At 46.0% G+C, this 27513-nt stretch overlaps 1 protein-coding gene and 1 non-coding gene across 3 annotated transcripts in view; one reads left to right on the top strand and one right to left on the bottom strand.

Moving 5' to 3' along the window:
* The first annotated feature begins 632 nt into the window (after positions 1–632).
* The window catches only part of DPYSL2 (dihydropyrimidinase like 2), a 78741-nt gene continuing 51860 nt past the window's right edge, over positions 633–27513 (top strand). The window contains exons 1-3 of one of the 2 annotated variants that reach the window (XM_069575942.1): positions 633–1003; positions 4327–4415; positions 6185–6369. In XM_069575942.1, coding sequence (XP_069432043.1) covers positions 965–1003; positions 4327–4415; positions 6185–6369 — 313 coding nt within the window. In that variant the 5' untranslated portion in view covers positions 633–964. Of the gene's footprint in view, positions 1004–1094; positions 1197–4326; positions 4416–6184; positions 6370–27513 lie in introns of those variants that run through there. The other variant, XM_069575943.1, reaches the window with a different exon arrangement.
* Positions 20067–20185, bottom strand: LOC138434774 (5S ribosomal RNA). The gene has a single exon (XR_011254853.1). It is a non-coding gene; the product is annotated as a 5S ribosomal RNA (ribosomal RNA).

The following is a 27513-nucleotide window of genomic DNA, read 5'->3' as shown; positions in this document are numbered from 1 at the left end:
CAGGGCCGGGCGTGGCCGGCGCGGCGCCTCGCGGAGCCTTCCCGCCCTGCTCCCCTTCCCTCTGCTCGCTGCCATCTGAATTCCCCCGTCGACTCCTGGGCGGAGGCCGAGCGAGCCTTCGCGAAAGGCGAGGGCGGCGGGAGGAGGGCTCGGGCGCCCCTCCCGGGCGGCGCGGCGCCGGCCGGCCGTGCAGTCGCGCGCTCGCCGCCAGCAAAGCCATTGGCTCGGCGCAGTCACCCCACGCGGGGCTGCAGCGGCGGCCTCCGCGGATTGGCGCGCGGGCGGGCATCCACCGGGGCGCGCGCGAGCGGGTGCATGCCGCCGGGGCCCCATCTAAGCCCACCGTCTAGGGGCTGGACTCCCCTTGTCCGTAATGATCACCCCTCCGCTATCCCTGCATAGCTGATGCTGCATTTGAGGCCTCTGCCAGCCCCGGTGGCCGATGCCCTGGTCCAAAGAAAAGGCGCGAAAGGCGCGCTCCCAGATCGGGCGCACGCACCGACCGCCGCCCTCGGCTGCACTGCAGCAATTCGCGCACTCGCGCCGCTCCCCTCCCCGCCTGCACTCATTTGCATATCCCACGATTGTGACCAATCAGGACTCGTCTCTCTCGAAGCGGATGGCTTTGGCCCGAGAGGAAAGGGAGTGGCTGGCGGCGCATGCGCCGCGGTGGCAGACTTGAACCGAGGCTTTTATTGCTGTAGTTTATTTCCACCCCCTTCCCTCCTGTTCTCTCTCTCTCTCTTTCTTTTTTTCCGCCCTAGCTGGGGCAGTGCTGTAGGAGAGGAAGAAAAAGAGACAGAGGATTGCATTTATCTCTTACGTTCCTGATATTTGCTATCAGCAAGACCAGCTATTCGACTGCACATTTTTCAATCCTGCAAAAAAATTACCAAGTGTCTTTCCTGGCAATTTTTGTTTTAAAGCTGCTCTTTTGAAATTAATTTTTTTTCCCAGGAGAGAGATGTCTTATCAGGGGAAGAAAAATATTCCACGCATCACGGTGAGTTGGGTACTTGGGCGATATGCGATCGGCCAGCAACCTTTTTTTGTAGCACAGATGGTCTAAAGAATATATGTATTTTTTTTTTAAGCAGGGGGAGGAAGAGGAACCCAACTTTTTTTTTCTCTCTCTCTCTTTCCCCCCTTGTTACTGAAGAAGGCCATCGTGATGGGAGACGCAGTCCTATGGAATTGTAAGCCGCATAGTTTCTAAGGCATTAAAATAGGAGCGTGAGTGCATTAAGGTCGTTTTAGGTAGCGCGCCAGATCCGCTGTATCCTTTTATTGTCAGAGCGAGATGCTGCGGTGCCGGCCTGCGGGGTGTAAGCAAATGGATCCCAGATTGAATATGCATGGTTGAAGCTCGGATATTGTTCTCCCGGCTGCGTGCTGCGGGGCTGGACTCCTGGAGCCTGTTGGGGGAGACGGGGAAATGGATTCTTCCCCATTTCCCGCCCCCACCATAAGGGGCTTTCTGGAGCCTTCCTCCGGTTCTTCAGAAAAAGGAGCGGTTTCAGCCCGGAGGCGTAATGACAGCGGAGAGATGCTGAAAGGGGCTGGGTGTACCGGGATCATGGGGAAACGGGAAGGAAAAACAGGGACGTGGTGATGAGCAGAGGAGGAGGTGGGGGGGGGGGGGATGTTGGTAAGGACGGACAGGCGTGGGCTTTTTGTTGACCAGGACCGGTTTTTGATGGCCCTATTGGCTTTCTCGCCCCAGGGTTTGGGGCTTGGATCCTGGCGGGGCTCTGGGCTCGTTTTCTTGTGTCTTTATGCAGCCAGGGAGGCGTCCGTGTTGGCTTATTACAAAGCGGGCTAGGAGGGTGGGCGTTGGGGACAGCACGGAGCCGGGCTTGGGGAGGTAATGGCGCTGCGCGACGCGCCGAGCAGATGGCCCGGCCCGGCCTCGGCCAGACAATGATCGCAGCAGCCGGAGATGCGGGCGCAGTCCTGGGCCCTGGGGTCCTTAGTCTGTAAATCAGGAGGAGCTGCAAGCGATGACTCTGCGATGCTTGGGAGATGAACACAGGTTCTTGTTCCCGCTGCTCCCCCGCCCCCATCTTCTCTTCTCGCCAGTCCTAGCTCTCTGCATCCCCGAATGATATCCCGCGGAGGGAGGAACGCGAGGGAAATTCATTGTTATATAATGATAACGTGATTGCAACTGGTAGAACCCAGGGCTGAGGCGGTGACGGAAAGAAAGAATCTTTGAAAAGTCACGATGTGTTTAGGGCTGGGTCTGAGGGCGCGCTTTCTCTGTGGTTTCCTCCTTAGCCACCGGCACCCCGGCTTCCACTGGATGCACAAGGGCACACCCATCCGCAGGAGAGGGATGTGGGAGCAAACGCACGGGGGAGGGGGCGTGTGCTCCGGAGGGTTTTAGAGGATGAGCTGCTGGAGCAGAGGCGGTGGCTGCTAGCTTTTTCTTGAGTGCGAGAGACCCAAAATCCCAAAGGGCCGAGCGCGGGGCCACACCACATTATATGTTCATTGCGCCCGAGAAAGGAATCTGGGGCGTGGGGTGGGGGGCGGGTGTAGAGCAGATTTGCTGCAAGCCTGAAGTAATCCGCTGTCTTCGTGAATGAAAAAGGCAGTTTCGGTTTGACAGTGTGGGGAGAAAAAAATTTAAAAAGCAAACAATCAACAAGACTGATTTTTTCCCCCCAAAACAGCGCCCCCTTTATCCTTTAACAAAATCTGGTTGCAGGATAGTGGGACCTATAGCATGGTTTCCCTCCCTCCATCAACACGGCCAACCTCTTATGTAAGAAGCCACATGAGTGAGCTGGGCTGTGATGTTTCTCTCTCTCTTTTTCTTAACATGATGTTGGCTCCGGGATTCACATGATGGCTGAGACAGGTACCGCAGTGACTAAGCGAGCAGGTGGTGAAGGGCCGGGCTTCTCCTTGCCTCCCCAGGAATGTTTATCCTGTCAAAGCTGGGTACTGGGGAAGTGGGGGAGGTCATTGTAGACAGTTCATGCACTGGATCAGGTGACTTTGGCCCAGTGGTTTGACCTCTCTGAGTCTTAGTTTCTATCTGTGTCCTGGGAACGATAATCTGGCTCCATCCACTTCACAGGTTTGATTGGCAGCTGGGGTGACATGGTTTACAGGGCAGGATTTTGTAAAGGTTTTTACATTTATTTTATGTAAATGCAGGAATTGTTGCTGCCTCTTTATTCTGTCTCTCCAAAGTCTACAGCAGAACCAAGCCCCCACAGTGTACACAATTAAAATAATCTTAATGTTTTTCATTATGTTAGAGAAACAATAAATACTTTAAAACCCAAGTGTGTGTACGTTTATGTGTAAAAGTCTTCCCCTATGTCTCAAGCAGCATGTATATTTTTTTAAAGAGTTGCTTTAATTTTCTCTTTTTGTTAAGTGCTAAACATAAATTGCACTTGATGAGGATATTATTTTTAATTGAATTTTGAGTTAATTATTGTTAAAATGGACCATATTAAAACCATATTAAAAGGGCAGTCATTTAACCCTTGTGTGGAATAATACAGGTGTATATCCGTTGAACACAGGATTTAAGCATAAGATTCCATCAACAGCATTTGCTATAGAGATGAATCATAATGTAATATTTATGTTACATTCTTGTGACTTATGGGCTGCTTGTTATATATTTTTTTGCACCAATTAAAATATAAGTACATGTACAGTCAATAATGGTGTGAGAGTTTTAGAACTTGTCTTCTCATCTACTTTATCTGAAAACTTTACCTTTTTCTTAACAGCCGAACAGTTAAAATGGTGCATCTTTGAAGCATTTTCTCCCCACCTACAGTTGCTGTGATTTACCACAAAGATAAAGAATAGACTGAATTGAAACCTTGCTATGGTTGAACCAAATGTGTTTGTGTAGAGTATCCCATGACAACAGACTTTGGTTAATTTTTCCCCCACACAAACCTCGCCAAGAATTGACTTCCCCTACATGTAGGTGTATTTTGTTTTAAAATGAAGTTTAGCCTGAAGCTATTTAAAGTAATTGTCTTCTTTATCTGAAATGTTTTTAAATAGCTCTTTAAAGAAATTGTTGGGCTTTTTTTTTTTTTTAATTCTTTTTTGCTTTTGGGTCTAATGGAAAGAGATTTTTTTCCTCTGGGATAAGCTTTGAATTTTGCCAGTATGTTCTGACTCATCAAGTGATGAATAGGTTGCCACATACAGGTTCACCTTGGTCAGTGAGTCTTTCCCAAATTGGCTCATTCTGAGCATCCCTTTGGAACAGTGAATGTGTTCTTAGCTCATTTCTCTTATCTTGGGTCAGGAATGCATTATGACTTTACTACTTCTTTGTTTCAGAGTGATCGTCTTCTGATCAAAGGAGGTAAAATTGTTAATGATGACCAGTCATTCTATGCAGACATATACATGGAAGATGGGTTGATCAAGTAAGTGTAACTCATCAACTTGACAAATTTGGGTACCTTGCAGTGTTCCAAAGCATTATCTCCAATTCAGATGCCTAGTATCAGCTCTAGTGACTTCAAAGAGAGACTAACTTAATATCTGTTTAAACACAGCTTGATTGCTGGTTATTAGTGAATTTGAAAGCTCAGATTTAGGGAATTCAAAGCTACAATTAGATGCACACCCGTTTCCTTACGTGTTATGTAATTGACTATTTTTAACCAATGTGACACAACGTCTTTTTGTTGCCAAATACTTGGGTTATGATCCATTGACTATATTAAAGGTGTTCCTAGAACGTAGTTTTTGTGTGGGGAGGGTAGGACAGTCAAAGGACACAGATGCAAGATACAGCCTCATCTATTATGATGGCACATCTGCTTTCTTAATCAAGAATCCAAGTTGTTGGGGCCACAGGGTACCCAATTAATTACTAGGCCACAGAGACAAATTACTGCCTCATTCAAGGCAACTTTAGGTTTCGTTCTCTAAGTGTCAATGAACACAAATAGGACTGCCCTTGTGTTTACTGTGTATTGTGTTTCAAAGGGGAAAACAACAGAACAGTGATTGAATTAGGGTATTTTTGGACCCTAGAGGGTTAAGTGCATTGAGAACATCCCAGTATCCTCATGCCCTTCCAACTGGGACAGCTCACGGGGCTCTGGAGAAATAGCACATCTGTTTAAAGACAAACACTGTAGCAAATGACATCTTTTAAATAAGCAGCATTTATCAAGGGCCAGCAACAAACCAGTCCAGAGCAGTGGAAAAGTGTAGTGAACGGGTCTGTTGCCTGGAAACTCACACCCTGATTTATGATCCTAAAAGAGGTTTTAACATTGCAACATTTAATGTTTTCTCCATGTGTGTTTGCTTGTGACAGTCTCAGCTCCAGGCTCTCAAATACCATGACTTTCATGTTCCATTTTCCCCCAACTGGAAAGCAGCATGATCTGGTCTGTAAGACTCTGGCGGTAGAGTGAATAAGCCCATGTGCTATTTTTAGTCATCACTAATTTGTTTTAGAACTTGACCAACTCCTTGGTGATTAGTTTTGCCTTTTCAAAAAACGGACAGAAAGATGTAGCAGAGATATTTTTTAAAAAAATGGGAAATGAATTCATGCCACCCATGAATAAATATTAATTAATGCATATCAATGCATTAATTTATATTCATTATTCATCATGAATGAATAATTTTCTACCTCTGTTATCTGAGTTGCTAATCATATTTTTAAGTAGTTTCAATCATAGTATTTACTTTTTATAATAATAATGTTATTATTTTTGCTTTGTTTTGTTTTACTTCATACCCTTTAAATCCTCATTTCCCTTTGTTGAAAAGGATATGGTGAAAATACACGTAAAGTGAAAGCAGGTCTGGAGAAAATTGTTATAGGATAAGTAACTCAAATGGGTGTGTTATAAAGTATGGTGGTATTTTATGTGAATACCTTGGGGCTCTGTTATCATTTGGTCGTATGGGTTTTCTGGTAACTAAACCTTGAATTGGCCTCTGATGCCTTATTTAAATTTTGTTTTCTAGTATGCTCTACATTGCTTCTTGTGGGTAGGGAGTAGGGTAGAGACATTATGAATAATAACAATACCAGTAATCTGAAAAGTCTGTGGTATATTCTGAAAAGTCTGAGGAATGTTTATGGGCTTGGTGAAAGTGTCTATCAGATGCTGTTTGATTTAGGACATTTCATTTACGATCGTTATTGCCCACCCTGTTTATTTAGGCAAATAGGAGAAAACCTGATTGTGCCAGGAGGGGTGAAGACCATTGAAGCCCATTCCAGAATGGTGATCCCTGGAGGGATTGACGTCCATACCCGCTTCCAGATGCCTGATCAGGGGATGACCTCTGCTGATGACTTCTTTCAAGGCACCAAGGCAGCCCTGGCTGGAGGAACCACCATGATCAGTAAGACAGCTTACAAAGAATATCCTTAGTGCCTGAGAATCATTATCATGTGAACATGAGTCTGTGTTGTTGAGTCTTTCCTTCTTAAGGTTGCCAAACTGAACAGTGGATGGGTCTTCCAAGGAAGGGGAGTGATGGGGACAGGCCAGCCTTAGGCTCATTTTCTGTCCAGTTCTAAGGTTCTTCAGTTGAACTTGAGAATTTCAGTAGGATAAAAAAAAAAAAAAGTGGCTTCTTGCTTTCTCTACTCTAGAGCTTTTGTCTTTCTTAGATTGAAAATGTGATTTGATTGTGATCACTTTGAAAACAACAGTCCTTGGAGTAATCTTCAGGGCTATCAGTTTTTAGCCTTTGCTCCTAAGTATTTGATTTTGACTTTTAAAGAGTTCCCAAAGGGTATATCTTTTTGGAATGAGGCCAGGGTACAGCAGATGAATTGTTGAACCAGGAACTTAATTCTACTGATAAGAACATCAAATGGAAGGATTACTTCCTGCTTAGGGTTTGACATAAATGGAGTTGGGCAGTCCTGCTCAGAGAAGCATCTGCAGATATCAGTTGTTGAGATATGAAGATTGTTTTGCCATGGACACCTTGATGCCCCATGAATATTGCTCCGTAAGATGTATGCTTTTCAGTCAGCCAAATCTAAAGTATATTTCCTAACAAATGTGAAGTGTTTGTTTGTGAATGGTCAGTTTCCAGCATGCCTGTTTATTGTCCTTTTGACAAATATCATTTTGATTTTGAGAAGGTAGGCAAGTTGTACAGTGACCCACTAGACACATAGTTTTTAAATTTTTATTTGTTTATTGAAGTGTGGTTGATTTACAAAGTTGTGTTAGTTTCGGGTGCACAGCAAAGTGATTGAATTATATATCGGTGTATGTCTATTCTTTTTCAGAGTCTTTTCTATTAGAGTTACACGATAGTAAATACAGTTTCCTATGTTATACAGTCAGTCCTTGTTTATCTGTTTATTAATACATATATAGTAGTGTGTATCTCTGAATGTCAAACTAGTAGTTTTTCCCTCCCCCTACTCCTTTCCTCTTTGGTAACCATAAATTTGTTTTCTATGTCTGTAAGTCTGTCTGTATTTTACAAATAAGTTTATCATCAGTCTTTAGATTCCACATATAAGCAGTATCATGTGTTTATCTTCTTCCATCTGACTTTCTTCACTTAGTATGGTCATCTCTAGGTCCATCCATGTTGCTGCAGTTGGCATTATTTTCTTTCTTTCTTTCTTTTTTTAAGATTTTATCCAGGAGTGAAAGCCAATATACAGTCTGTCTTAAAACCTTATAGTTCAGTTTAAAAGAGGGTCAATGTGGAAAGAACTTAGTGCTTTATGCTCTAGAAAAACCTATCTTACTGGTTACTTTTTGAATTGATGCTCTTTTTAATGTATAATTGCAGAGTCTGTTTCTGAGCTTCCTCTTGTCCTCCCTACCACCTGTCAAGAACACTGCCAGCCCCTTCTAGTCTGAGCTCTCTGACTTTTTAAATCAAGCATTCACCTTCTTGTGTCCTTTCTGGTTTTCTGACCAGAAAAGCCTTTTTTTTTAAGCCTTACTTCTTTCTTACTGCACATGTTACCTCTTAACCTAGAGAGTACCATTCTTGTGGTTGCGGGTGGTGTGCACACACACTTTGGGACACTGGCCTAGTGTGGATGCCTGCTGCTTTGTCAGTGGTGTCTATTAGGACTTATCGGCACCAGTGGGAATTTCCACACCTCCTCTAGGGCGGGCCACGGGGCCACAGTGGACCTCAGAGAAACAGACTCCTCGGGTGTCAGCCTGAAAGACCAAGTCAAGGTTATAATCTGCCTCAGTTTGAAGTCCCTGTCGGGGCCCTGTAGGCCCCTGCCTTGGTCACAGATTGTTAGTAAGTCACAAATAATGGTTCCCCAGTGGCTCAGATGGTAAAGAATCTGCCTGCAATGCAGAAGACCCAGGTTGCAAAGATCCCTTGGAGGAGGGCATGGCAACCCACTCCAGTATTCTGGAGAATTCCATGGACAGAGGAGCCTGGCGGGCTACAGTCCATGGGGTCACAGAGTCGGACACGACTGAGTGACTTTCATTTCACTTCAAGGGAGTGGTCAGTGATGTCTGTCACTGGGCCAAAGGACAGCCTTAGGAGTTATAAATATATCCAACGAGGATTCTGGAGATCTGATCTACCTGCCACACCAGCTTGCTGTGCGACCTTTGGGTGAATCACCTCAGTTCTTGCGGCTGCTCGTCTGCACGGTAAAGGATTTGCACTAGAGGCTCCTGGATGTCCTTTCCAGCTCCCACATTTGGCAGCTCACTGAGCTCAGAGACGGAGTTTGCCTCTAATCACTTGCATTTTGCTCCACAGGTCCGTCAATGCTCTGCTTTTTCTCCGTCTTACTTGAAAGACTCCATCCTGCTTTCTTGATTCTGCCTCTTCACTCCTCTCACTTGATCCATTCTTTGGTTCCTTTCCTGCTTCTTGTCCTTTTCTTTTTTTGGCCGTGCTATGTGGCATGTGGGATCTTAGTTCCCTGACCAGGGCTGAACCCGTGCCCCTGCAGTAGAAGCGCAGAGTCTTAATCACTGGACCACCAGGGACGTCCTCTTGTCTCTTTCTGCCTTCTCTCCCCCACCCACCTTCACTCATGAGCACATCCCTTCCTGCTGACACCCTGACCTTCCCTTTGGCCTTCTTTCTCAGCAGCTCTGAGCATCTTTCCCTGACTTTCAGGTGGGTTCCTTCTGTGGAGGGGTGTGGGATGTCTCCAGAGTCTTGCTTCCTGGACCATAGGCCCAGAATAAGCAGCAGATGGCCTTTATTGTGCGTCGGAGCGAAGAGGGGGAAAAAATCTGACTGCCTGCCCCACTCAGTTGGGTAGAATGCAAGCATCTTTTAAGGCAGAATTGCTGGCGCAGTTAAAAAGTGGGGAGATTTAATGAGCGAATCTCAAAGAATGAAAGTAAGCAGAGGTGGTGGGAATGTGGTCCCAAGTTGTCACACTCCAAACTCCGCTGCTTGTATATCCTTAGAGAAATATTAACCGTTCCTGCAAGTGCCCACCCATGGTTACTGACCTGTATAGAATTACCACTGCCTTCCCTTCCCTTAGGAGACACGTGGTAATAATACAGATGAGGAAATCAGATTTTTTTTTTTTTTGCTTGCCAATTATGCATTCTGTATTGCTTCAAGTGAGTGAGTGGCTAGAGTATGCTTCAGAGAGGAGCTTGACAAAGAGGAATAATAGCTAGCTTAGTGAGACTTCGTTGGTACCCGTGACCTGCTCTTTCAATGAGATTGTAGATTCTTTAATGAATATTGAGGCCAGCACTAAATACTTCGGACACTTTGAAGAGTTTCAAGTGAAAACACAGAAATAAGCCGTTGAAGGAAGTTGGTGCCACGCTCCCCACAACCCTCTCTCCCATCTTTCTGTGTTGCTCCGAGTCCTGTTACTGGATGTGTCTTCACCTGCTACCTGCTGTGCATTTCTCAGGTCATGGGACCTGGAGGCTCCATTTCTGTCTCTAAGGCCCAGCCTGCAGTGCAAAATGCAGCCAAACAGTGCCAGTTTGGAAATGGAGGTGACACGTCAGTGGCAGACAATAATATTATTGCCATGAAACAGAGGCTGTTATTGAGAAATGGACAATGAGATCTTTGTCAGGGGCCCTCCATGCGGGGCAGAGGGAACGTCCTTTGCCCTTTTGGTCTGGTGATGGGTGGGCAAAGGCTCTAGACACACACCCTGTAGGCGGCATCCAGACCAGCTGAGGGGTCATGGAGGTGGCAAGGGTGCTGTTTGTTGAAAGTGCTGCTGGTGTCCTGGGGGCTCTGTGACTGTCAGAGTTGTTCAGACCCCAGAGTCTTTAGGAAGCAGGCAAGAACAGTTATCTCCTTTTTATAGAGGGGAAGACTGAGGCCAGAGGGCAGGACACTCACCCAATTCACCAGTGCAGGTTACAGGTATGGGAGTGCATACCTGCAACTGTGGCTCCACCACCTGCTACCTGTGTGACCTCTGCTTTAAGCCTCATCTGCAAAATGGGGATAGTTGTCACAGAGATCGACAGAATAGGACCCGGCCCTCAGTTAGCACTCAGCTGTGGTGGTTATTATTGTTCCATCTCACATCAGGTCCCAGAAACCTCCTGTCTCCACAGGGACACCCTCTGGATCTCTGTTCTCTACAGAACCAGAGGAAAGAGGCTCCGACTGCAGGAGGACCGACCTGACCATTTGGTGGGAGCAGGGCTTCTCTAAGTGTGGTCAGCAGACGGGGTTCCCTGATGTGACTGGGGTGCCTCTTAAAACATTCAGCTTCCTGAGCCCTACCCAGCCTCTTAACCTGGAGGGTCTGAGGGGACCTGTGAATCTGTGTTTGAATCTGGTGATTGTCAGCTTGGGGAGCTGTTGGAAAGTTGGGCTCTTGGAGGCCCATGCCAGATCTGCAGACTCTAGATGGCTAAGGATCTTGCCTTAGTCCTCAGGACGTTTGTCCTGTGTTACGGTTTGATCATGGCTCTCTGCCTCTTTTGTCTTTATAAAAATTAGTAAATTAATTTATTTTTGGCCCCTCTGCGTCTTTGTTGCTGCACACAGGCTTCTCATTGTGGTTGCTTCTCTTGTTGCATCTCTCGGCTCTAGAGCACAGGCTTAGTAGTTGTGGCACATCAGCTTAGTTGTTCTGCGGCATGTAGGATCTTCCTGGACCAGAGATGGAATCTGTGTTCCCTGTATTGGCAAGTGGAGTCCTAACCACTGGACCACCAGGGAGGCCCTGTCTCTTTCATCTTCATCCCCTGCCTCCCCCTGCCCCCAGCAGTGTCTTACCCCTGAGACACTTGTTCCAATGACGCATGGCTGAATAAATGAATGAATGATGGGATGAGCTTGTTTGCTCATGGGACTTGGTTTCCTGCTTCATCTGAGTGTCATGCCAGTGGACCGAGAATCCTGGGGGTGGGGAGGAGGGTTTACGCATCTGGTGTTAACAATGTTCACTGATCCCTGGCCACTGCGGTCCGATCAACTGTTGGAATGGTTGGGGAAGGGAAGTGGGAGGGGAAAACCCAGAGCCTGAGCATCAGCCTGACGTCATGAATGGGGAGTGCTCCTTCCATCTTTTGGAAGGAAGTGGGGATGCTGGTCCTCTCATGAGGGAGCTTGCTCTCTGAGTGCACAGGGTGGTCCCTGAGCACCACAGAGGACTCAGCAGTCATCTCTGAAGCCCCTTGGCTTATCTAGCTCTTCCTAGAGAGCCATGCTGGTGGAGGCAGAAGGCCTACGTCAAGGTGAAGGGCCTTCCTGGACAGGTGTGGCTTGGAGCGTCCCTGGGGCACATCCACTGCTTGTCATTTCTTCATCCACGTGGCGCTTGGGTTTGCTCCCTGCCTCTGATGGGTCCATGTGCGAACACACACATACACTGGAATATGAATGCGTCTGTAATCCATACTTTGATTATTCCCTTTGCATCATTTCATTTGACTTGGGTTAGAAAGTGCTTACAGGAAAACCCAACCACATCAGACGAAAGTCTCTGGGTCCCGGACCTGAGTTGTCCCCACAGCATCTGCCTGTGGGCTGGCAGTTAGAAAGCCACATTATCTGATGGGTTGTGGGCGTGGGCTCTTTTCTGTCCGCTCCGCCTTGCATCCCCCTAAGCCCCACGTGGGTGAAAGTGTACGTTTCACCTATGGACATGAGTGCCTTCTGCAAGCTGACGCCACGGAATGGGGCCAGCTCAAGTGTTACTGTGCAAATCTTGGCCACAAATGGCTGGAACTGGAAGAAACCATGCGCTCCCTGGGATATTTTGGCGTGACGACCTAATACCTGGTGCCAAGCAGAGCAGAGGAAGAGAGTGAAAAAGATGAAGCCTTCTGGAATGTAACCCCCACTTCCTGAAGGGCTAGCACACACATCCATAGATGCTGTTCTCATGAAGGAGGCCATTCATGAGTTGAGCTCATAGCCCACTGGGATTTAGAAGTCTGTTAGCACCTTCTGGGAGTTTACCAGGTGGCTCAGTGGTTAAGAATCCGCCTACCAGAGCAGGAGATGCAGGAGACATGAGTTTGATCCCTGGGTTGGGAAGATCCCCTGGAGAAGAAAATGGCAACCCACTTTGGTATTCTTGCCTGGGAAATCCCATGGACAGAGGAGCCTGGCAGGCTACAGTCTTCCGGGTCACAAAGAGTTGGACACAACTGTTCGACTGAACAACAATAGTGTATCCAAAATAATTGCACTTTAATATACAAGCATTCCCTGGTGGCTCAGACGGTAAAGAATCTGCCTGCAATGCAGGAGGCCTGGGTTCTATCCCTGGGTCAGGAAGATCCCCTGGAAAAGGAAATGGCAACCCACTACAGTGTTCTTGCCTGGAAAATCCCATGGACAGATGAGCCTGGTGGGCTGCAGTCCATAGGATCACAAAGAGTTAGATACAACTGAGCACACACACGGAGGCCCTTTTGGAAGCAGAGACAGTTCTGTTTGGGTCCCTAGACCCTATTTCATGGACCTTGTGGCATTTACCCTAACCTATTCAGGGTGTGTTGCCTGGTCTCTGGCCCTGAGAGCTGGCATTTACAGCTTTAGGAGTCACCTCAGGCTGCAGAAGGGTGACATTCATCTCTTAAGAAGGCATCTCCATCCTATGTGATCAGGTCTAACTCCTGTACACAGAGGGTGGAGAGTCTCATTACTGCTTGCTCCTAGAGCCTATTCTCTGACTTTCCATGAAGCAGGATATCCTGATGGTTGGGAATGTCCTGTTAGTCTTGTTGCCCAGAGTGACAGCTAGAACTAGGGGGTGTGGTTGGGAATATGCCCGTGATCGACTTCAGCAAGGTCTTCCTGAACTTTGATGAGAGGGACAGGCTTCCGACAGTCAGCATTGCATGGGCTCAGGGTTCTGCATGGCTAGATAAGAGCCTGCCTGACACATATGTGTCCAAGGAGACCCTTGTTCCCTGTGCTGGCTGAGTGAGCTGGGCAGAGATTTCCAGAGTGCATGGATCTGGCGCTATCCATTACTATATGACCCGCAGCATCCATGGGAGCTGCCCATGCTGGCTGCCTGATAAACAGCAGCATGAGTCTGGACCAAAGCCTTGACCCCATGGCTCCTTCTTCTCTTGGGATCTTTAGCATTGTTCTCCTCTTCTCTTGTGAAATCTGACATGGGAGCCCCTCCAAGTGAGACTGATGAGAGAGCAGCTGTTGCTCACTGGTGGGCTGCGGGAGAGCCCAGATCCTCTTCCACTCCTTCCTTCCCCTCTGTCTTGGCACCTCCTCTGCCTCTGGGAAATCCTAGGGCTTGGGGAAGCACAGTTGGAAACCACCCCCCTGCATTCTACCACTCCCCCCACCCTGCCTGCTTACCTTCTCTCCAAAGCCTGGCAATGTGACTGGTCCCTGGACAGCCTCAGTGCTGAGTTGTAGGGGAGAAGTCAGAAGTGATTAGTAAGACGGGGCATATCCACTTAGTCACTTAGGAAAACTACCATGAGGTACGTTCTCAGTGGTTTTCTTGAAGGTACCTCCTGTTGAAGACAGGAACTAGGACAGAGCAGCTGTTTCATCTCCCTGCCCAGATTGGCCCTGGACTGCTGTGCTTTTCATCAGAGTGTCTTTTCATAATAGGTGAACATTCTGTCCTTCTTTAAACGATTAATGGTACACAGTGTCTTAAAGGGATAAATGACTGTCATAGGCAGAAGGGTCTGCCTTTTTCTACCTGCCATCCATTGCTTTGGTCCCTGATCACTCCACTGGGGGCTCTTTTCCTGGCTTTCCCCTTTCTCCTGTTTGAAAAGACTTCCCTGTTTCTTCTCGGGAAATGATTATTTTCCTGGGGCTTTGAGGGCTCTGCCTTCAACTGGCTGCTGTTGTTGGTGAAGCCATTTACCCAAATTCCTTGCTTTTAGTCTGTCTGAACTGCCATGGTAATGACCCAGGGGAATGACAGTGAGTAGAAATTAGAGTTCTTTCTGGTTAACCCCTATGGGAGCCAGCGCTCTTTGAATGTGACTAAATGTTCCCCTAATGATAGGGAGGATGCTGCGGGGGTGGGGTCCCTGTGGCTGAGGCTGACTATTCTCTGAAGGGAAATTCTGCAATGAGCCAGTTGCAAACCTCTGCTGCACACTGGAATCCCCTGGGGAGTTTTCCCAAAGCCCAGAGACCAGAACTTCTGATTTGACTGTGCTAGGTAGGTGGTGGTGGTGGTTTAGTCGCTAAGTCATGTCCAACTCTGTGCGACCCTGTGGACTGCAGCCCACCAGGCTCCTCCTCCCAAGGGATTTTTCCAGGCAAGAATACTGTTGTGGGTTGCCATTTCCTTCTCCAGGGGATCTTCCTGACCCAAGGATCAAACCTGGGTCTCCTGCATTGCAGGTGGATTCTTTACTGCTGAGCCACCAGGAAAGCCCTCTAAGTAGGTAGGTTGGTAGTTTTAAAGCTTCCAGTGGTGGCCAGGCTTAAGAGCCAAATCCAGGTGCCTAGTCCAGCAGTTGGATTTCTGTTGAAACTTAACGAAGATCTGCCAAGGTTTCTTAAAAGCTAGAGGTGCCTTCTGCCCTCAGTTCTCTGCTGTATCCTGGCCTCTTTGCCAAAGGAGAGGGATTCCAGTGGTGTGACCTGGAGTGGGTGGATCCTGTAACTGGATGCCCTTCAGAAACTTAGGAAACGGGATGGGGCTGAGCTCAGGTCACTGAAAAGGGTCTCCTCCTTCGGGTGCTGTCCTTGGTGTCCTGGAAGGTTCTGTTTAGCTGGTGCCTAGTAGGGCGCTGGTAGGACTTTGCAGAATCCCATGGACAGAGGATCTGGCAGTCTGCAGTTCCTAGGATCGCACAGAATCAGACATGACTGAAGTGACTTAATACTCATGCACATGACTTGGAGTCAGGGTGGGTGAGAGATGATAGATGGTACAGTGTGGGATGAGAGGGGATGCTGAAGGCAGAGTGTAGCTGGGATATGGACTGCCAGGCCCAGCCCTGTGGACCACCTGCTGTGCTGGTTTTCCCAAGGAAACCCTACTGTCTTTAGGTTGAGTCAATAGTGTTTATGACCTAATCTCCCTCTAATGATAGGTCAGACCTGGAATCCTTCCCTGTGGAGAGCCTGTTAGAGAAAAATCAAAGGGGCCTGGTAATAACATAGATTCAGAGATTTTTAAGGCAAGCATTCATACGGTCTGTCTCAGCTCCTCTCTCTCTTTCTCTCAGCTGGGAGAAACTGGAGCATGTTGCAGAGGGTGAAATTGCAAAGAACAGGGCAGGCAGGGCAGGGAGAGGTCCAGCAATCAGAAGCCCAAAGTTTAATTTTCCCTTTCTAGTACTTTCTGTTTGAGTGTGATCTCATAATTTCTATGGCTTTCCTGGTGGCTCAGAAGGTAAAGAATCTGCGTGCAATGCAGGAGACCTGAGTTCGATCTCTGAGTCAGGAAGATCTCCTGGAGGAAGGAATAGCTACCCATTCCGGTATTCTTGCCTGGGGAATTCCATGGACAGAGGAGCCTGGTGGGCTACAGTCCATGGGGTTGGGAAGAGTCAGACGCAGAGGCAACTGAGTGACTTTCACTCACTCAGTATATTTCTAGATGGCAATTTCCATGTCTATAAGATGGAGATAATAAATTCCTATTTCTTAGGGTTATATGCAAGGTAAGTGAGACTGTGCTGTAAATGATTATTGTGACACTTTTGGCACTTGTGTGAATCAGTGGATCAATGTTCAATGGATCTTTCTACCTATTTAATCTATGATTTAGCCAGCATCTCTATTCTCTATCTAAATATCAATACCAATTGGGGCTTCCCAGGTGGTTCAGTGGTAAAAAATCTGCCTGCCAATGCAGGAGACATGGGTTTGGTCCCTGGGTCAGAAAGATCCTCTGGAGAAGGAAATGGCAACCCACGCTAGTATTCTTGCCTGGAGAATCCCTTGGACAGAGGAGCCTGGTGGGCTACAGTCCATTGGGTTACAAAGAGGCAGACGTGACTGAGAGACAGATGGCATGGCATCTCAGCTATCATCATTTGTCGTTTTTCGTATACATCTAGTTCATATTTCTAGCTGTTTCTTATCTATATAAATCAATACCATCTGTTTAATCCATCTATCTAATCTGACATCTCAACATTCAAAAAACAAGATCATGACACCCAGTTCCATCACATGTCAAATAGATGGGGAAAAAGTGGAAACAGTGGCAGATTTTATCTTCTTGGGCCCAAAATCACTGCAGAGGGTGACTGCAACCATGAAATTCAAAGACATTTGCTCCTTAGAAGAAAAGCAATGACAAAACTAGACAAAATTTTAAAAAGCAGAGACATTACTTTGCCAACAAAGCTCCATAAGGTCAAAGCTATGGTTTTTCTAATAGTCATGTATGGATGTGAGAGTTGGACCATAAAGAAAGCTGAGCGCCAAAGAATTGATGCTTCAAACTGTGGTGCTGGAGAAGACTCTTGAGAGTCCCTTGGACAGCAAGGATATCAAATCAGTCAATCCTAAAGGAAGTCAATCCTGAATATTCATTGGAAGGACTGATGCTGAAACTGAAGCTCCAATACTTTGGCCACCTGATGTGAAGAGCCGACTCAATGGAAAAGACCCTGATGCTGGGAAAGATTGAGGGCAGGAGGAGAAGGGGACGGCATGGGGCAGGAGGAGATGGTTGGATGGCATCACTGATTCAAAGGACATGAGTTAGAGCAAACTCTGGGAGATAGTGAAGGACAGGGAAGCCTGGTGTGCTGCAGTCCATGGGGTCTCAAAGAGTCAGACACGACTTAACTGTTGAACAACAGTCTCTCTACTACTGTTCATCTCTCTTGATCCAAGGATTCAGTCATGTACCAGCTGATTCCAGATGGGTTATTTCCCTTTCCTGCCACTTGGGGGGATCAGAAAAAAATTCAAGCTTAATCTTCACCCCATGTTAATGGAATTCATATTTCCAACACAGCAGGAGAAACCATCATCTATAAAAAGCCCTTTAAAATGATTTCTTATACAAAAAAAATTTTTTTTCACTTTCTTCCTTTTTTTTTTGCCCTCTGAATAATTGCTGAAAGAGTTTGGGGCTTAATTTTCTTGACAATTCATTTGACCCCACAGATGCAAAGCAGTGTCATCAACAAGTGGCTCATCCAGTGAATAACTCTTGCTAGATTTGACTTTTTAGCCAAAAAAGGAATTCAAATGGGGCCGGTTTTATAATGGGTTGTTATCGTGCTGTTGAGTGCCTGGACCCCTCGTTTTTTGTGGTGGATTCGTGCAAGGAGGTCCGCATTCCCTTGCACAAGCGTCATGCTTCCCGCAGCCTCGAGGCTGGCCGAGCTTCCAGTGCATGGCCTCTGGTCAGTCCTCTGGCAGTGCTGGTGACAAATTCTTCTCCAGGGGCTGTTTTGGCAAAGGAGCTTTTAGCCTTAGAGGGCCTCACACTCAGAGACGCGTGGCATAAGAGTCCTGTGGGACTCAGAGCTTGCTTCTCTCTGGCAGACTGGCCAGGGACCCGTTCCTCTCGTGCGGGATCAAATGAAAGGACTGTGTCAGACCTCTCAGAGGTGACAGTGTTGGGCCCTGATGGATGGTGCCTGGTATTTTTTTTTTTTAATGTATTAAAGTGTATTTAAGAAACACAAAGTGTGTTTTTTTAAATGTATTTTATTGAAATATACTTGATTTACAAACCTGTTAGTTTCAAGTATACAGCACAGTGACTCAGCTATAAACACACACACACACACACACACACACATTCTTTTTCAGATTTCTTTCCCTTATAGGCCACTATAAAATACTGAGTATCATTCCTTATGCTATACAATAGGTCCTTGTTGGTTTATCTATTTGATATATGTGTTTTCATGCTCAGTCGCTTCAGTTGTGCCCAACTGTTGCCCGCCAGACTGCTCTATCCATGGGGTTTCCCAGGCAGGAATACTGGAGTGGGTTGCCATTCCTTCTCTAGGGGATCTTCCCAACCCAGGGATCGAACCCTTGTCTCCTGTGTCTAATGCATTGGCAGGCAAATTCTTTACCCGCTGAGCCACTGGGAAAGCCCCATTATATATATCTCAGTGTGTATATCGGAGAAGGCAATGGCACCCCACTCCAATACTCTTGCCTGGAAAATCTCATGGATGGAGAAGCCTGGTAGGCTTCAGTCCATGGGGTCGCTAAGAGTCGGACACGACTGAACAACTTCACTTTCAATTTTCACTTTCATGCATTGGAGAAGGAAATGGCAACCCACTCCAGTGTTCTTGCCTGGAGAATCCCAGGGACGGGGGAGCCTGGTAGGCTGCCATCTATGGGGTCGCACAGAGTGGGACACGACTGAAGCGCCTTAGCAGCAGCAGCAGCAGCAGCAACAGTGTGTATATATTAACCAAAACTCCTAATTTATCTCTACCCACACTTTCCCCTTTGGTAACCACGAATTGGTTTTCCATGTCTGTGGATCTATGTCTGTTTTAGAGATTAATTCATTTGTATCTTTTTTTTAAAAAAAGATTCCACATATAAGTGAAATCATATGATCTTTGTCTTTCTCTATCTGGCTTACTCCACTTAGTATAATAATCTCTAGATCCGTCCATGTTGTCCGTCCAGGCAGACAACGCTTTTCCTTTGACATTCACTTCTGCTTCTTTCATTCAGCTGGAAATCTTTATTATTGTCATTTATTTATTTTTTGCTTTGGCTCGTGAGCTCCACAAATCACGGAGGTAGGAAAAAATGGCAGAACAGATCCCTAGCTAAAGCAAAAAAAAGAGTTTAGTTAGAAACTATGTCCTGAGGGACTGCAGATAATTTAGGGGTTGCTCTGAGCCCGGATCCCTCGTGGGTTCCCTGGTGGCTCAGTCAGTAAAGAATCTGCCTGCAGTGCAGGAGACCCAGGTTCAATCCCTTGGTCAGGAAGATCCCCTGGAGAAGGGAATGGCAACCCGCTCCAGTATTCTTGCCTGGAAAATCCCGTGGACTGAGAGCCTGGCGGGCTATGGTCCATGGGGTTGCAAAGAGTCAGACATAACTGAGTGACTTTCACTTCACTTCATTTCACTGAGCCCTGTGAAGGGGGGTGGACTTTGTATTTTGGAGACAGTGTAATTTTTGCTTCAGAGTTAAATACAAGCCCTACAGACTATCCCAACAATTAGATGGGGGCTTCAGCCCTGTGTATAGAACGGACATTTAAGTTATTGTCCAAATTGGATGCACATTTGAGAGTGAAAAGGCTGCTACTAATTGTTATGCCTGGTGAGCTACAGTCCATGAGGTCACAAAGAGTCAGACATGACTGAGGACATGACTGAGCGACAGAGCAGCAACAATTGTTATGCAAGGACAACAATGTAAAGCAGACTGCCCAGGTACACCCATACCCCAATATGCGCCACTCTTCCTCCAAGGGGCTTGCATGGAGCTCTCATGTCCTCTGAATGCCTCTGAAGGGGAATGACCCACTGGCTGCTCTCTGGATACAGGCACCAACCTGCAAGGAGGTTGCAGGGAGCTATATGGTTCTATCCTTAGCACACGATACAGTAGAAGGTGAGATGATTTGGAAGGAACAGAAAAGGGATACTGTTTATTGGAGTCTGTGTCCCAGTGCGAACCCTGTACATAGCATTTCATTTCTTTTCTTTTTTTTTTTATTAAGCCTACAGCACCTGGTATTCCCAGGTGGTCTCCCATCCAAGTCCTAACCAAGCCCAACCCTGCTTAGCTTCCGAGATCAGACGAGATCAGGCGCGTTCAGGGTGGTATGGCCGAAGCACTTCTAATCCTTACATCGACTCTGAAAATAGCTGGGCTTGTCTTCCTGCTGTGAGGCTTCCCAGCTGGCTCAGTGGTAAGGATTTCAAATGCCAGTGCAGGACATGCAGGAGATGCAGTTTCGATCCCTGGGTTGGGAAGATCCTCTGGAAGATTTCCTGCCTGGGAAATCCCATGGACAAAGGAGCCTGGTGGGCTACAGCCCATGGGGTCACAAAGAGTCGGACGCAACTGAGCATGCACGTATACATCCTCATGCTGTAAATGAAGAATGGGAAGTCCAGAGAAGCCAGGTGACTTGCCTAAAACCACAGAGCTTGCACGTGTTAGGGCTGGGCTCTTGGCACTCTTGGGCCACAGAATAAAGAGCATTGCTTGCTTTTGAACAGTCAAAGAGCGTGCTCACGGGGATTCTCTGGAGGTCCAGTGGTTAGTGCATGTCACTTCAGTTGTGTCTGACTCTTTTTTGACCCAATGCACTGTAGCCTGCCAATCAGGCTCCTCTGTCCACGGGATTCTCAAGGCAAGAATACTGGAGTGGGTTGCCATACCCTCCTCCAGGGGATCTTCCCAACTCAGGGATTGAACCTGCATCTGTTATGTCTCCTGCATCGGCAGGTGGGTTCTTTACCACTAGCGGCACCTGGGAAGCTCCCAGTGGTTAGTACTCTGCGCTTTCATTGTGGAGGGTGTGGGTTCAATCCCTAGTCAGTAAACTAAGATCCTGCAAGCTACGCTGCATGGCTAAACCAACAAATGAAAACAAACCAAAAATCTAGCCCCTCCCCCAAACAAAGAGTGTGCTCATCAATGCTGCTCTGTGCCCAGGATGCTGCACAAACATCCTGGATGCGGTGCCCACCTGCAGTTTGTGATGGGGCCTTGGGCTGCCCGGTCCCCAAGAAACAGAAAGATTCCTTTGACCCAGCTTTTATATAGAAGTCATTTTTCTGTGATATGAAGGGGAACTAGTGATCAGCTAATGACTGTCTGTCACTGAGCAGGAGGCTGTGTCTAGCAGGGGAAGATGCTTACTGAGATGGTGGTGTGCCGAGCATCTCTGGTCTCCCAACAGAAGCACAGGATGGATGCCTTAGATGTCCCCCTGCGTCCCAGGAGGGATTTGGAGAGCAACCAGGAGGAGTGACTCATACTGTGTATTCATCAACTGAACTTAATCCCTCTTCTGGAGCCCAGGAACCCTTCTCTGTGCACAGCCAGATGGCGGCACGCAAGCCGCTTCAAAGGTCTCCTCGCCCTTGCCTGGGCCCCATCTCTCCCCATTTCTCTGAATCACTTTGGCTCGGCCCCCACTTGCAAGGGTCATAAGGCTCAGCCCTTCACAAGTTTGGCTGGGGAACACCTCGGGCACATGGCATTTTTTGAGGAGGAGCAGGAACAGGGAAGATCAAACAGTTTCTCAGACTTGGGGTTGCTGCTCTCTGCATTATTTTTCCCTTATGGAGATCCTCTAAAGAGAAGCATGAGGTCTAATGGAAAGAATTTGAGGCCTCAACTTCTTGATGACACGTCTTCACAGAGCCAGGAATCAAGAGACCTTAATTCGGGTCTTGACCCTCTGCTTATTAGCTCAGGCAAGTTGCCCCATGTTTCTGTCTTGGTTTTGTCAGTTGTCAAAAGGGCCGGGATCAGCCTGTCTTGCCTAATAGGGTTGCTGTAAGGATTTTGTGAGATGGCGGGTGTGACACGGCTTGGGTAGGTTCTATAGGAGGGAAGTAGGCCCTGCAGTCCAGTTTTTTAAAATTTAATTTTATTTTGGCTATGCCGGATCTTACTTGATGCATGTGGGATCTTTAATTGCAGTGTGCGTGATCTCGTTTCCTGACCAGGGATCGAACCCGTGCTGTGCGTTGAGAACTCAGAGTCTTAACCATGGGACCACCAAGGAAGTCCCTGCAGCCCAGTTTTGCTCCTGAGAGTCAAAACTTTTTTTATTTTAAGAACATTTATTTGGCTGCACAGGGTCTTTGATGTAACATGCAGGATCTTTGTTGATGCATGTAAGATCTAGTATCCTGACCAGGGATTGAACCTAGGCCCCCTGTAATGGAAGCCCAGAGTCTTAGTCACTGGGCCACCAGGAAAGTCCAGTCAAAACCCTTTGTCATGACACCTGGATCCTGAGATGTTTGAAGGGCTAACTTTGCTTCCTGGTGGCAATTGGCTTTAGCAGTCATTTCTCATTTCATTATACACCTCCCCTCTTACTCTTCTTTCACTGAGACTCGATTAAAATGGACAGTGTAACTCTGACATGTCATTTCCTTGGGCATTACAGAGGTACCTCTTTACTGTCACCCACATTTCTTTCCTTCCTGAAAGCATTTAGTTCTGTTTATTGGCGAATTCTGCCACCCCCTGCCATCCACGTCAGGAGATGGAAGGCTCTCTCTCATCTGTATTTTCTGGGTCCTTCGGCTTGTGCGGATGGGCTTTTTGTTCTGATAGAGTCAGGGGATCCAGAAGCCACATGCTATGAGACATTTCTGCCTTTCTGACATAAATCCTCTCTTTCCGCTGTCTCCTTGCCAATTGAAGATGTCCTATAGCAACTGATAGCTTTTCCATCCATGATTCTGCCAAAAAATGTTATTTTCCTGATTACCTTCCCTTCTCGTGGATTGGCTTGGCCCTGTCTTTTCTTCATTCTCTTTGTCTTTAAGGCAATTTGCAAAAAGGCAGTCTATTCTTCTTGTTTCTTCTTAGGAATTGCATCAAGAGGAGATGTTCAGTAACTGAAGTCTCATCAGTTTAGGCTTCATTCACTTATTCTGTCCTTATTTATATATGAATAAATGTGTTGGCTTACACACACTATATTGGCTCTTTAAAAATTAAAAATATATAAAATTTATTTACCATAAAATTCACTCTTTTAAAGTGTACAAATTTTTTTTTTAGGGTATTTACAGAATTGTGCAAACTTCACTCCTATCTAATTTCGAAACATTCTTTATTGTTGTTCTTTAGTTGCTCAGTCATGTCTGACTCTTTGTGACCCCATAGACTATAACCCACCAGGCTCCTCTGTCAATGGGATTTCCCAGGCAAGAATACTGGAGCGGGTTGCTATTTCCTTCTCCAGAGGATCTCCCTGACCCAGGGATTGAACCTGAGTCTCCTGTGTCGCAAGCAGATTCTTTACTACTGAGCCACCAGGGAACCCCTTAGAACATTTTTACTATTCCCCAAAGAAGCTCCACATCAATTAGCAGTTACTTGTAATTTCCCAGACCATGGCAAAAAGTAAAACAGAAAGTTCTCTGCTGATTTGCCTACTCTGGACATTTCATAGAAATGGAATCACACAATGTGTGGTCTTTTGCGTCTGGCTTCTTTCCCTTAGCATGATGTCTTCAAGACTGATGCATGTTGTTGAATGTATTAGTACCTTATTCCTTCTTATGGACAAATAATATGTCGTAGAATATACTACATTTTGCTTATCCATTGATTAGTTGGATTTAAGGCTGTTTCCACTTTTTGGCTTTTCTGAATGAATACTATCGCTTGTAAGCAAGTTTTTATGTGGACATACATTTTCCTTTCCCTTGGGTTTATATTCAGGAGCAGAATTGCTGGGTCACATGGTAATTCTGTCTTTAACTTTTTGAGAAACTGTCAAACTGTTTTCCCAAAGTGACATTTTGCATTTTGACTAACAGCATTCAAGGACCCCAATTTCTCCGTATCTTCACCAATACCTGTTGCTTTCTTTTTAGGATTACAGCCATCTCTAGGGGTGTGAGGTGGTATTTCATTGTGGTTTTGACTTTAGGCTTTATTATAAAGCCAGTCCACTTGTTCATGAGCCTTTAGTCACACTTTTCTTGACCCACGATGTGAGAACTTGGTTTTGAGTATGTTTTCCTAACTCTGCATGGGGACATCAGATGTGAAAAATATAAGGATGTTCCTAGAGATAAGAAAGAATAATTGAAATTAGGGATGTCTCAGATAAACAGGCTTCCCTGATGGCTCAGCAGGAGACGTGGATTGGATACCTGGGTCGGGAAGATCTCCTGGAGGAGCCCATGGCAACCCACTCCAGTATTCTTGCCTGGAGAATCTCATATACTGAAGAGCCTGGTGGGCTGCACTTCATGAGGTCGCAAAGAGTCGAACATGACTGAGCAACTAAGCAAGCATGCATGCAGAAAAACAGGGCTTTCTGTCCTCACCCCTGACAATCCCAGAAATCCTCACTCTGGGGCTCACTGTCCCTGGCTGGCTGGAATGGCCACTTTCTTTCCTTTCAGACCCCTGTCTGCCCCTCCAGATGCACTGCTGTGTCCCATGGGTCCCAGAGTGGGTCCTGTTTTCCTGTCTTTTACGAGTACCCTTTATTCTGCTTGGACTTCCTGGTGGCTCAGTCAGTGAAGAATCTCACTGCAGTACAGGAGACCCAGGTTCGATCACTGGGTCGGGAAGATCCCCTGGAGAAGGAAATGGCAAACCACTCCGGTATCCTTGCCTGGAAAATCCCTTGGACAGAGGATCCTGGTGGCTGCAGTCCCTGGCTTGCAAAGAGTCCGACACGACTGAATGATTTCACAGTGTTTATTCTGCTTTATGGTGGGGTGGGCAGGTAAGAGGTCTTGTGCCAAGGAGGTAACTTGGCTGAGGCCTCGTGGCCTATTTGCTCCAGTGTCCTTCTCTCTAACACCTTCTGTAGACTGCCAGGCCAGGGCAGTCTCTGCTGAGGACCAGAGATCTCCCAGGCTAGTCTGTGCCTGCCTCAGATGGACATCTCCCCTTTCCATAGGCCAGCATAATAAAACTAATCACATCCTGTATCTGTTGCTCACAGTCTTTACTCAGGGTTGCTTTCTACCTCTGTAAGATCAATTGTTGCTGTTTAGTCACTAATTCATGCCTGACTCTTTGCAACCCCACGGACTGCAGCATGCCAGACTTCCGTGTCCTTCACTATCTCCTGGAGTTTGCTCAAACTTACGTCCATTGAGTCGATGATGACATCCAACTATCTTATCCTCTGTTGTCCCCTTCTGCCTTCTATCTTTCCCAGCATCAAGATCTTTTCTAATGAGTCAGCTCTTCACATCAGGTGGCCAAATTATTGGAGCTTCAGCTTCAGCATCAGTCCTTCCAAGGAATATTCAGGACTGATTTCCTTTAGGATTGACTGGTTTGATCAAGAGGGTGGGAAGTGACCCCCACTTCTGAGGAAATTGCAGAATAGAGAGGTTAAGTGACTTGCCCAAATCCACCCAACTAAGATGAGGCTGAATGACAACTCAGACCCTGGTCCTCTGGATCTCTGGCCAGCTCCTGTCCTGCTTGGCTTGTTGCTGTGGTCATCAGGTGTGAGGCATGGTTTCAGTGCATGTGCTGGATCTCAGATGACTCCATCATCACTTTCTGGATGCTTCTGATGTCATAGTGATAAACACCTCATAAACCTGTGAACTGAGGACGGTGCTGGGTGGCTGGGGCTGCGTTGATGTGGGTGGAGGGAGAGATAGCCCGGAAGGATGTGGTCCTTCCCAGTGCCATTTCAGTATTACTCTGTATAACCTCTGTGGTTTCCTCCACTATGAAACCCTGTTCATTCATCCATCAACTCATTTACACATTCATGGTCTTTATTAGGCTACTTGGTAGGTCCTGGTCTATCCATTAGGACTGCAGATATGGGCTCTATTCTGTTCTATTGCTGCTTACTGGGGAGACCCACAAAGAAAGGATTACAGTAAAGTGTGATCATATTAATTTTAAAAATAAAAAAAAATTTTTTTTGGCTGTACTGCATGGCTTATGGGATCTTAACTCTCTAACCAGGGATCGAACCTGTGACCTCAGCAATGAAAGTGTGGAGTCTTAACCACTGGACTTCTGGGGAATTCCCAAAATGTGATTATTTTTAGATGAAGGTTCAGGGGCAACAGAGAAGAAGAAATCTTTAAAATGGGTCAGAGATGGTTATGGAAAGGCTTTCCCAGATGGGTCCAAGACTTGGATGAAGGCTCTGAAGGCTGGCCAGGATTCTGTCCTGGAGTCTGATGGTGCGGTGGGCATGAGGAGGAGGTGTCCAATTAGAAGAGAGACGTGGGTCAGTGGGTTGAGGCATGTGGCGTTTGGTGAAGAATAGTGTGGAATGCTTTAGAATTTACAAGTATATCAGTTTTGCTGGGTATATATATATTACCCTGATGAGTAAGGGGCCAGAATGCCACTATTTATCACAGTTATTTAACATTGTCCTGGAAGTCTTATTCAATGTAATGTGACAGGAAAAATAAGAAGTAACACTGTCGGAAAGCAAAAACCAAATGATTGATATTTGTTAGGTGGTTTACCTTAAATACTCAAAGGAATTAACTGAAGAAGATAATTGGCTCTAAGAAAAAGGTTTATTAATAAATGACTGAGTATAGAAATATATTATTAAAAATGAATAGCTTTGCCATATGCCAGAAAGAACCAATTGGAAAATATAATTTAAAAATCCCATTCACAATAGCAACACAAAATATAAAGTAACCAAGAATTACGAGAATACATTTGTATGTTTTGGACCCAAGAAAAGACTTTAATCAATTTAAAAAGTGCTATGTTAATGAATAGAAAGACCTAATACTCTGAGGAAGCAGATTATTTAGAGATTAATTATAAATTCAATGTGATTCCAACCAAAACTTTAAAAACTGTTGATTCTTTTCCTTTTTTGGACACTTGACAGTCTCTGAAGTTCTGGCGGAAGAATCAATAGATAATAAGAACTAAGAGAAATTTGTAAAAAGCTTAATGATGAAAAGGATGAGACCACTAGATATTTAGGTGGCATGGTACTAGCTCCAGAAGAGACACATACATTAATAGGAAAAAATAGAAAATCTGTAAGTGCCAACTGTATTTAAGTATTTGATGTATGAAAAAAATAACACTTCTAACTCATAGTGAAATCATAACATAGTTGCAGTATTATGCTGAGATAGTCAACTATTTGAAAAACAAAGAAAAGTAAACTCCTTACCTCAAATCATATGCCAAAATATCTTCCAAATGAGTTAAAGTTAAGTTTCAACAACAAAGTCAAAAGAGAACCAGGAAAAAAATATAATCAAAGGGTTGTAGAAGGTGTTTCATCAAAGGTAGAAATCAGAAAAGATGGTGACACTGGAGTTCCGTCACAGTAAAATGACTGAAAGAAAAACAAGAAGTAGGAAATTTTATTTGCAATATATGACATAGAGTTGATAATATTTAAAATATGAAATCATAACATTGTAATGAAAGATGCTTTAATAGTGAAGGTAAAGGGTATGAACAAGGTATTCACAAAAG

The sequence above is a fragment of the Ovis canadensis genome, chromosome 2 (assembly GCF_042477335.2).
Source record: "Ovis canadensis isolate MfBH-ARS-UI-01 breed Bighorn chromosome 2, ARS-UI_OviCan_v2, whole genome shotgun sequence".
In the NCBI taxonomy this organism is placed as follows: Eukaryota; Metazoa; Chordata; class Mammalia; order Artiodactyla; family Bovidae; genus Ovis; species Ovis canadensis.
The sequence above is the reverse complement of the archived record's forward strand: the minus strand, read 5'-3'. Positions and strand labels throughout refer to the sequence as shown.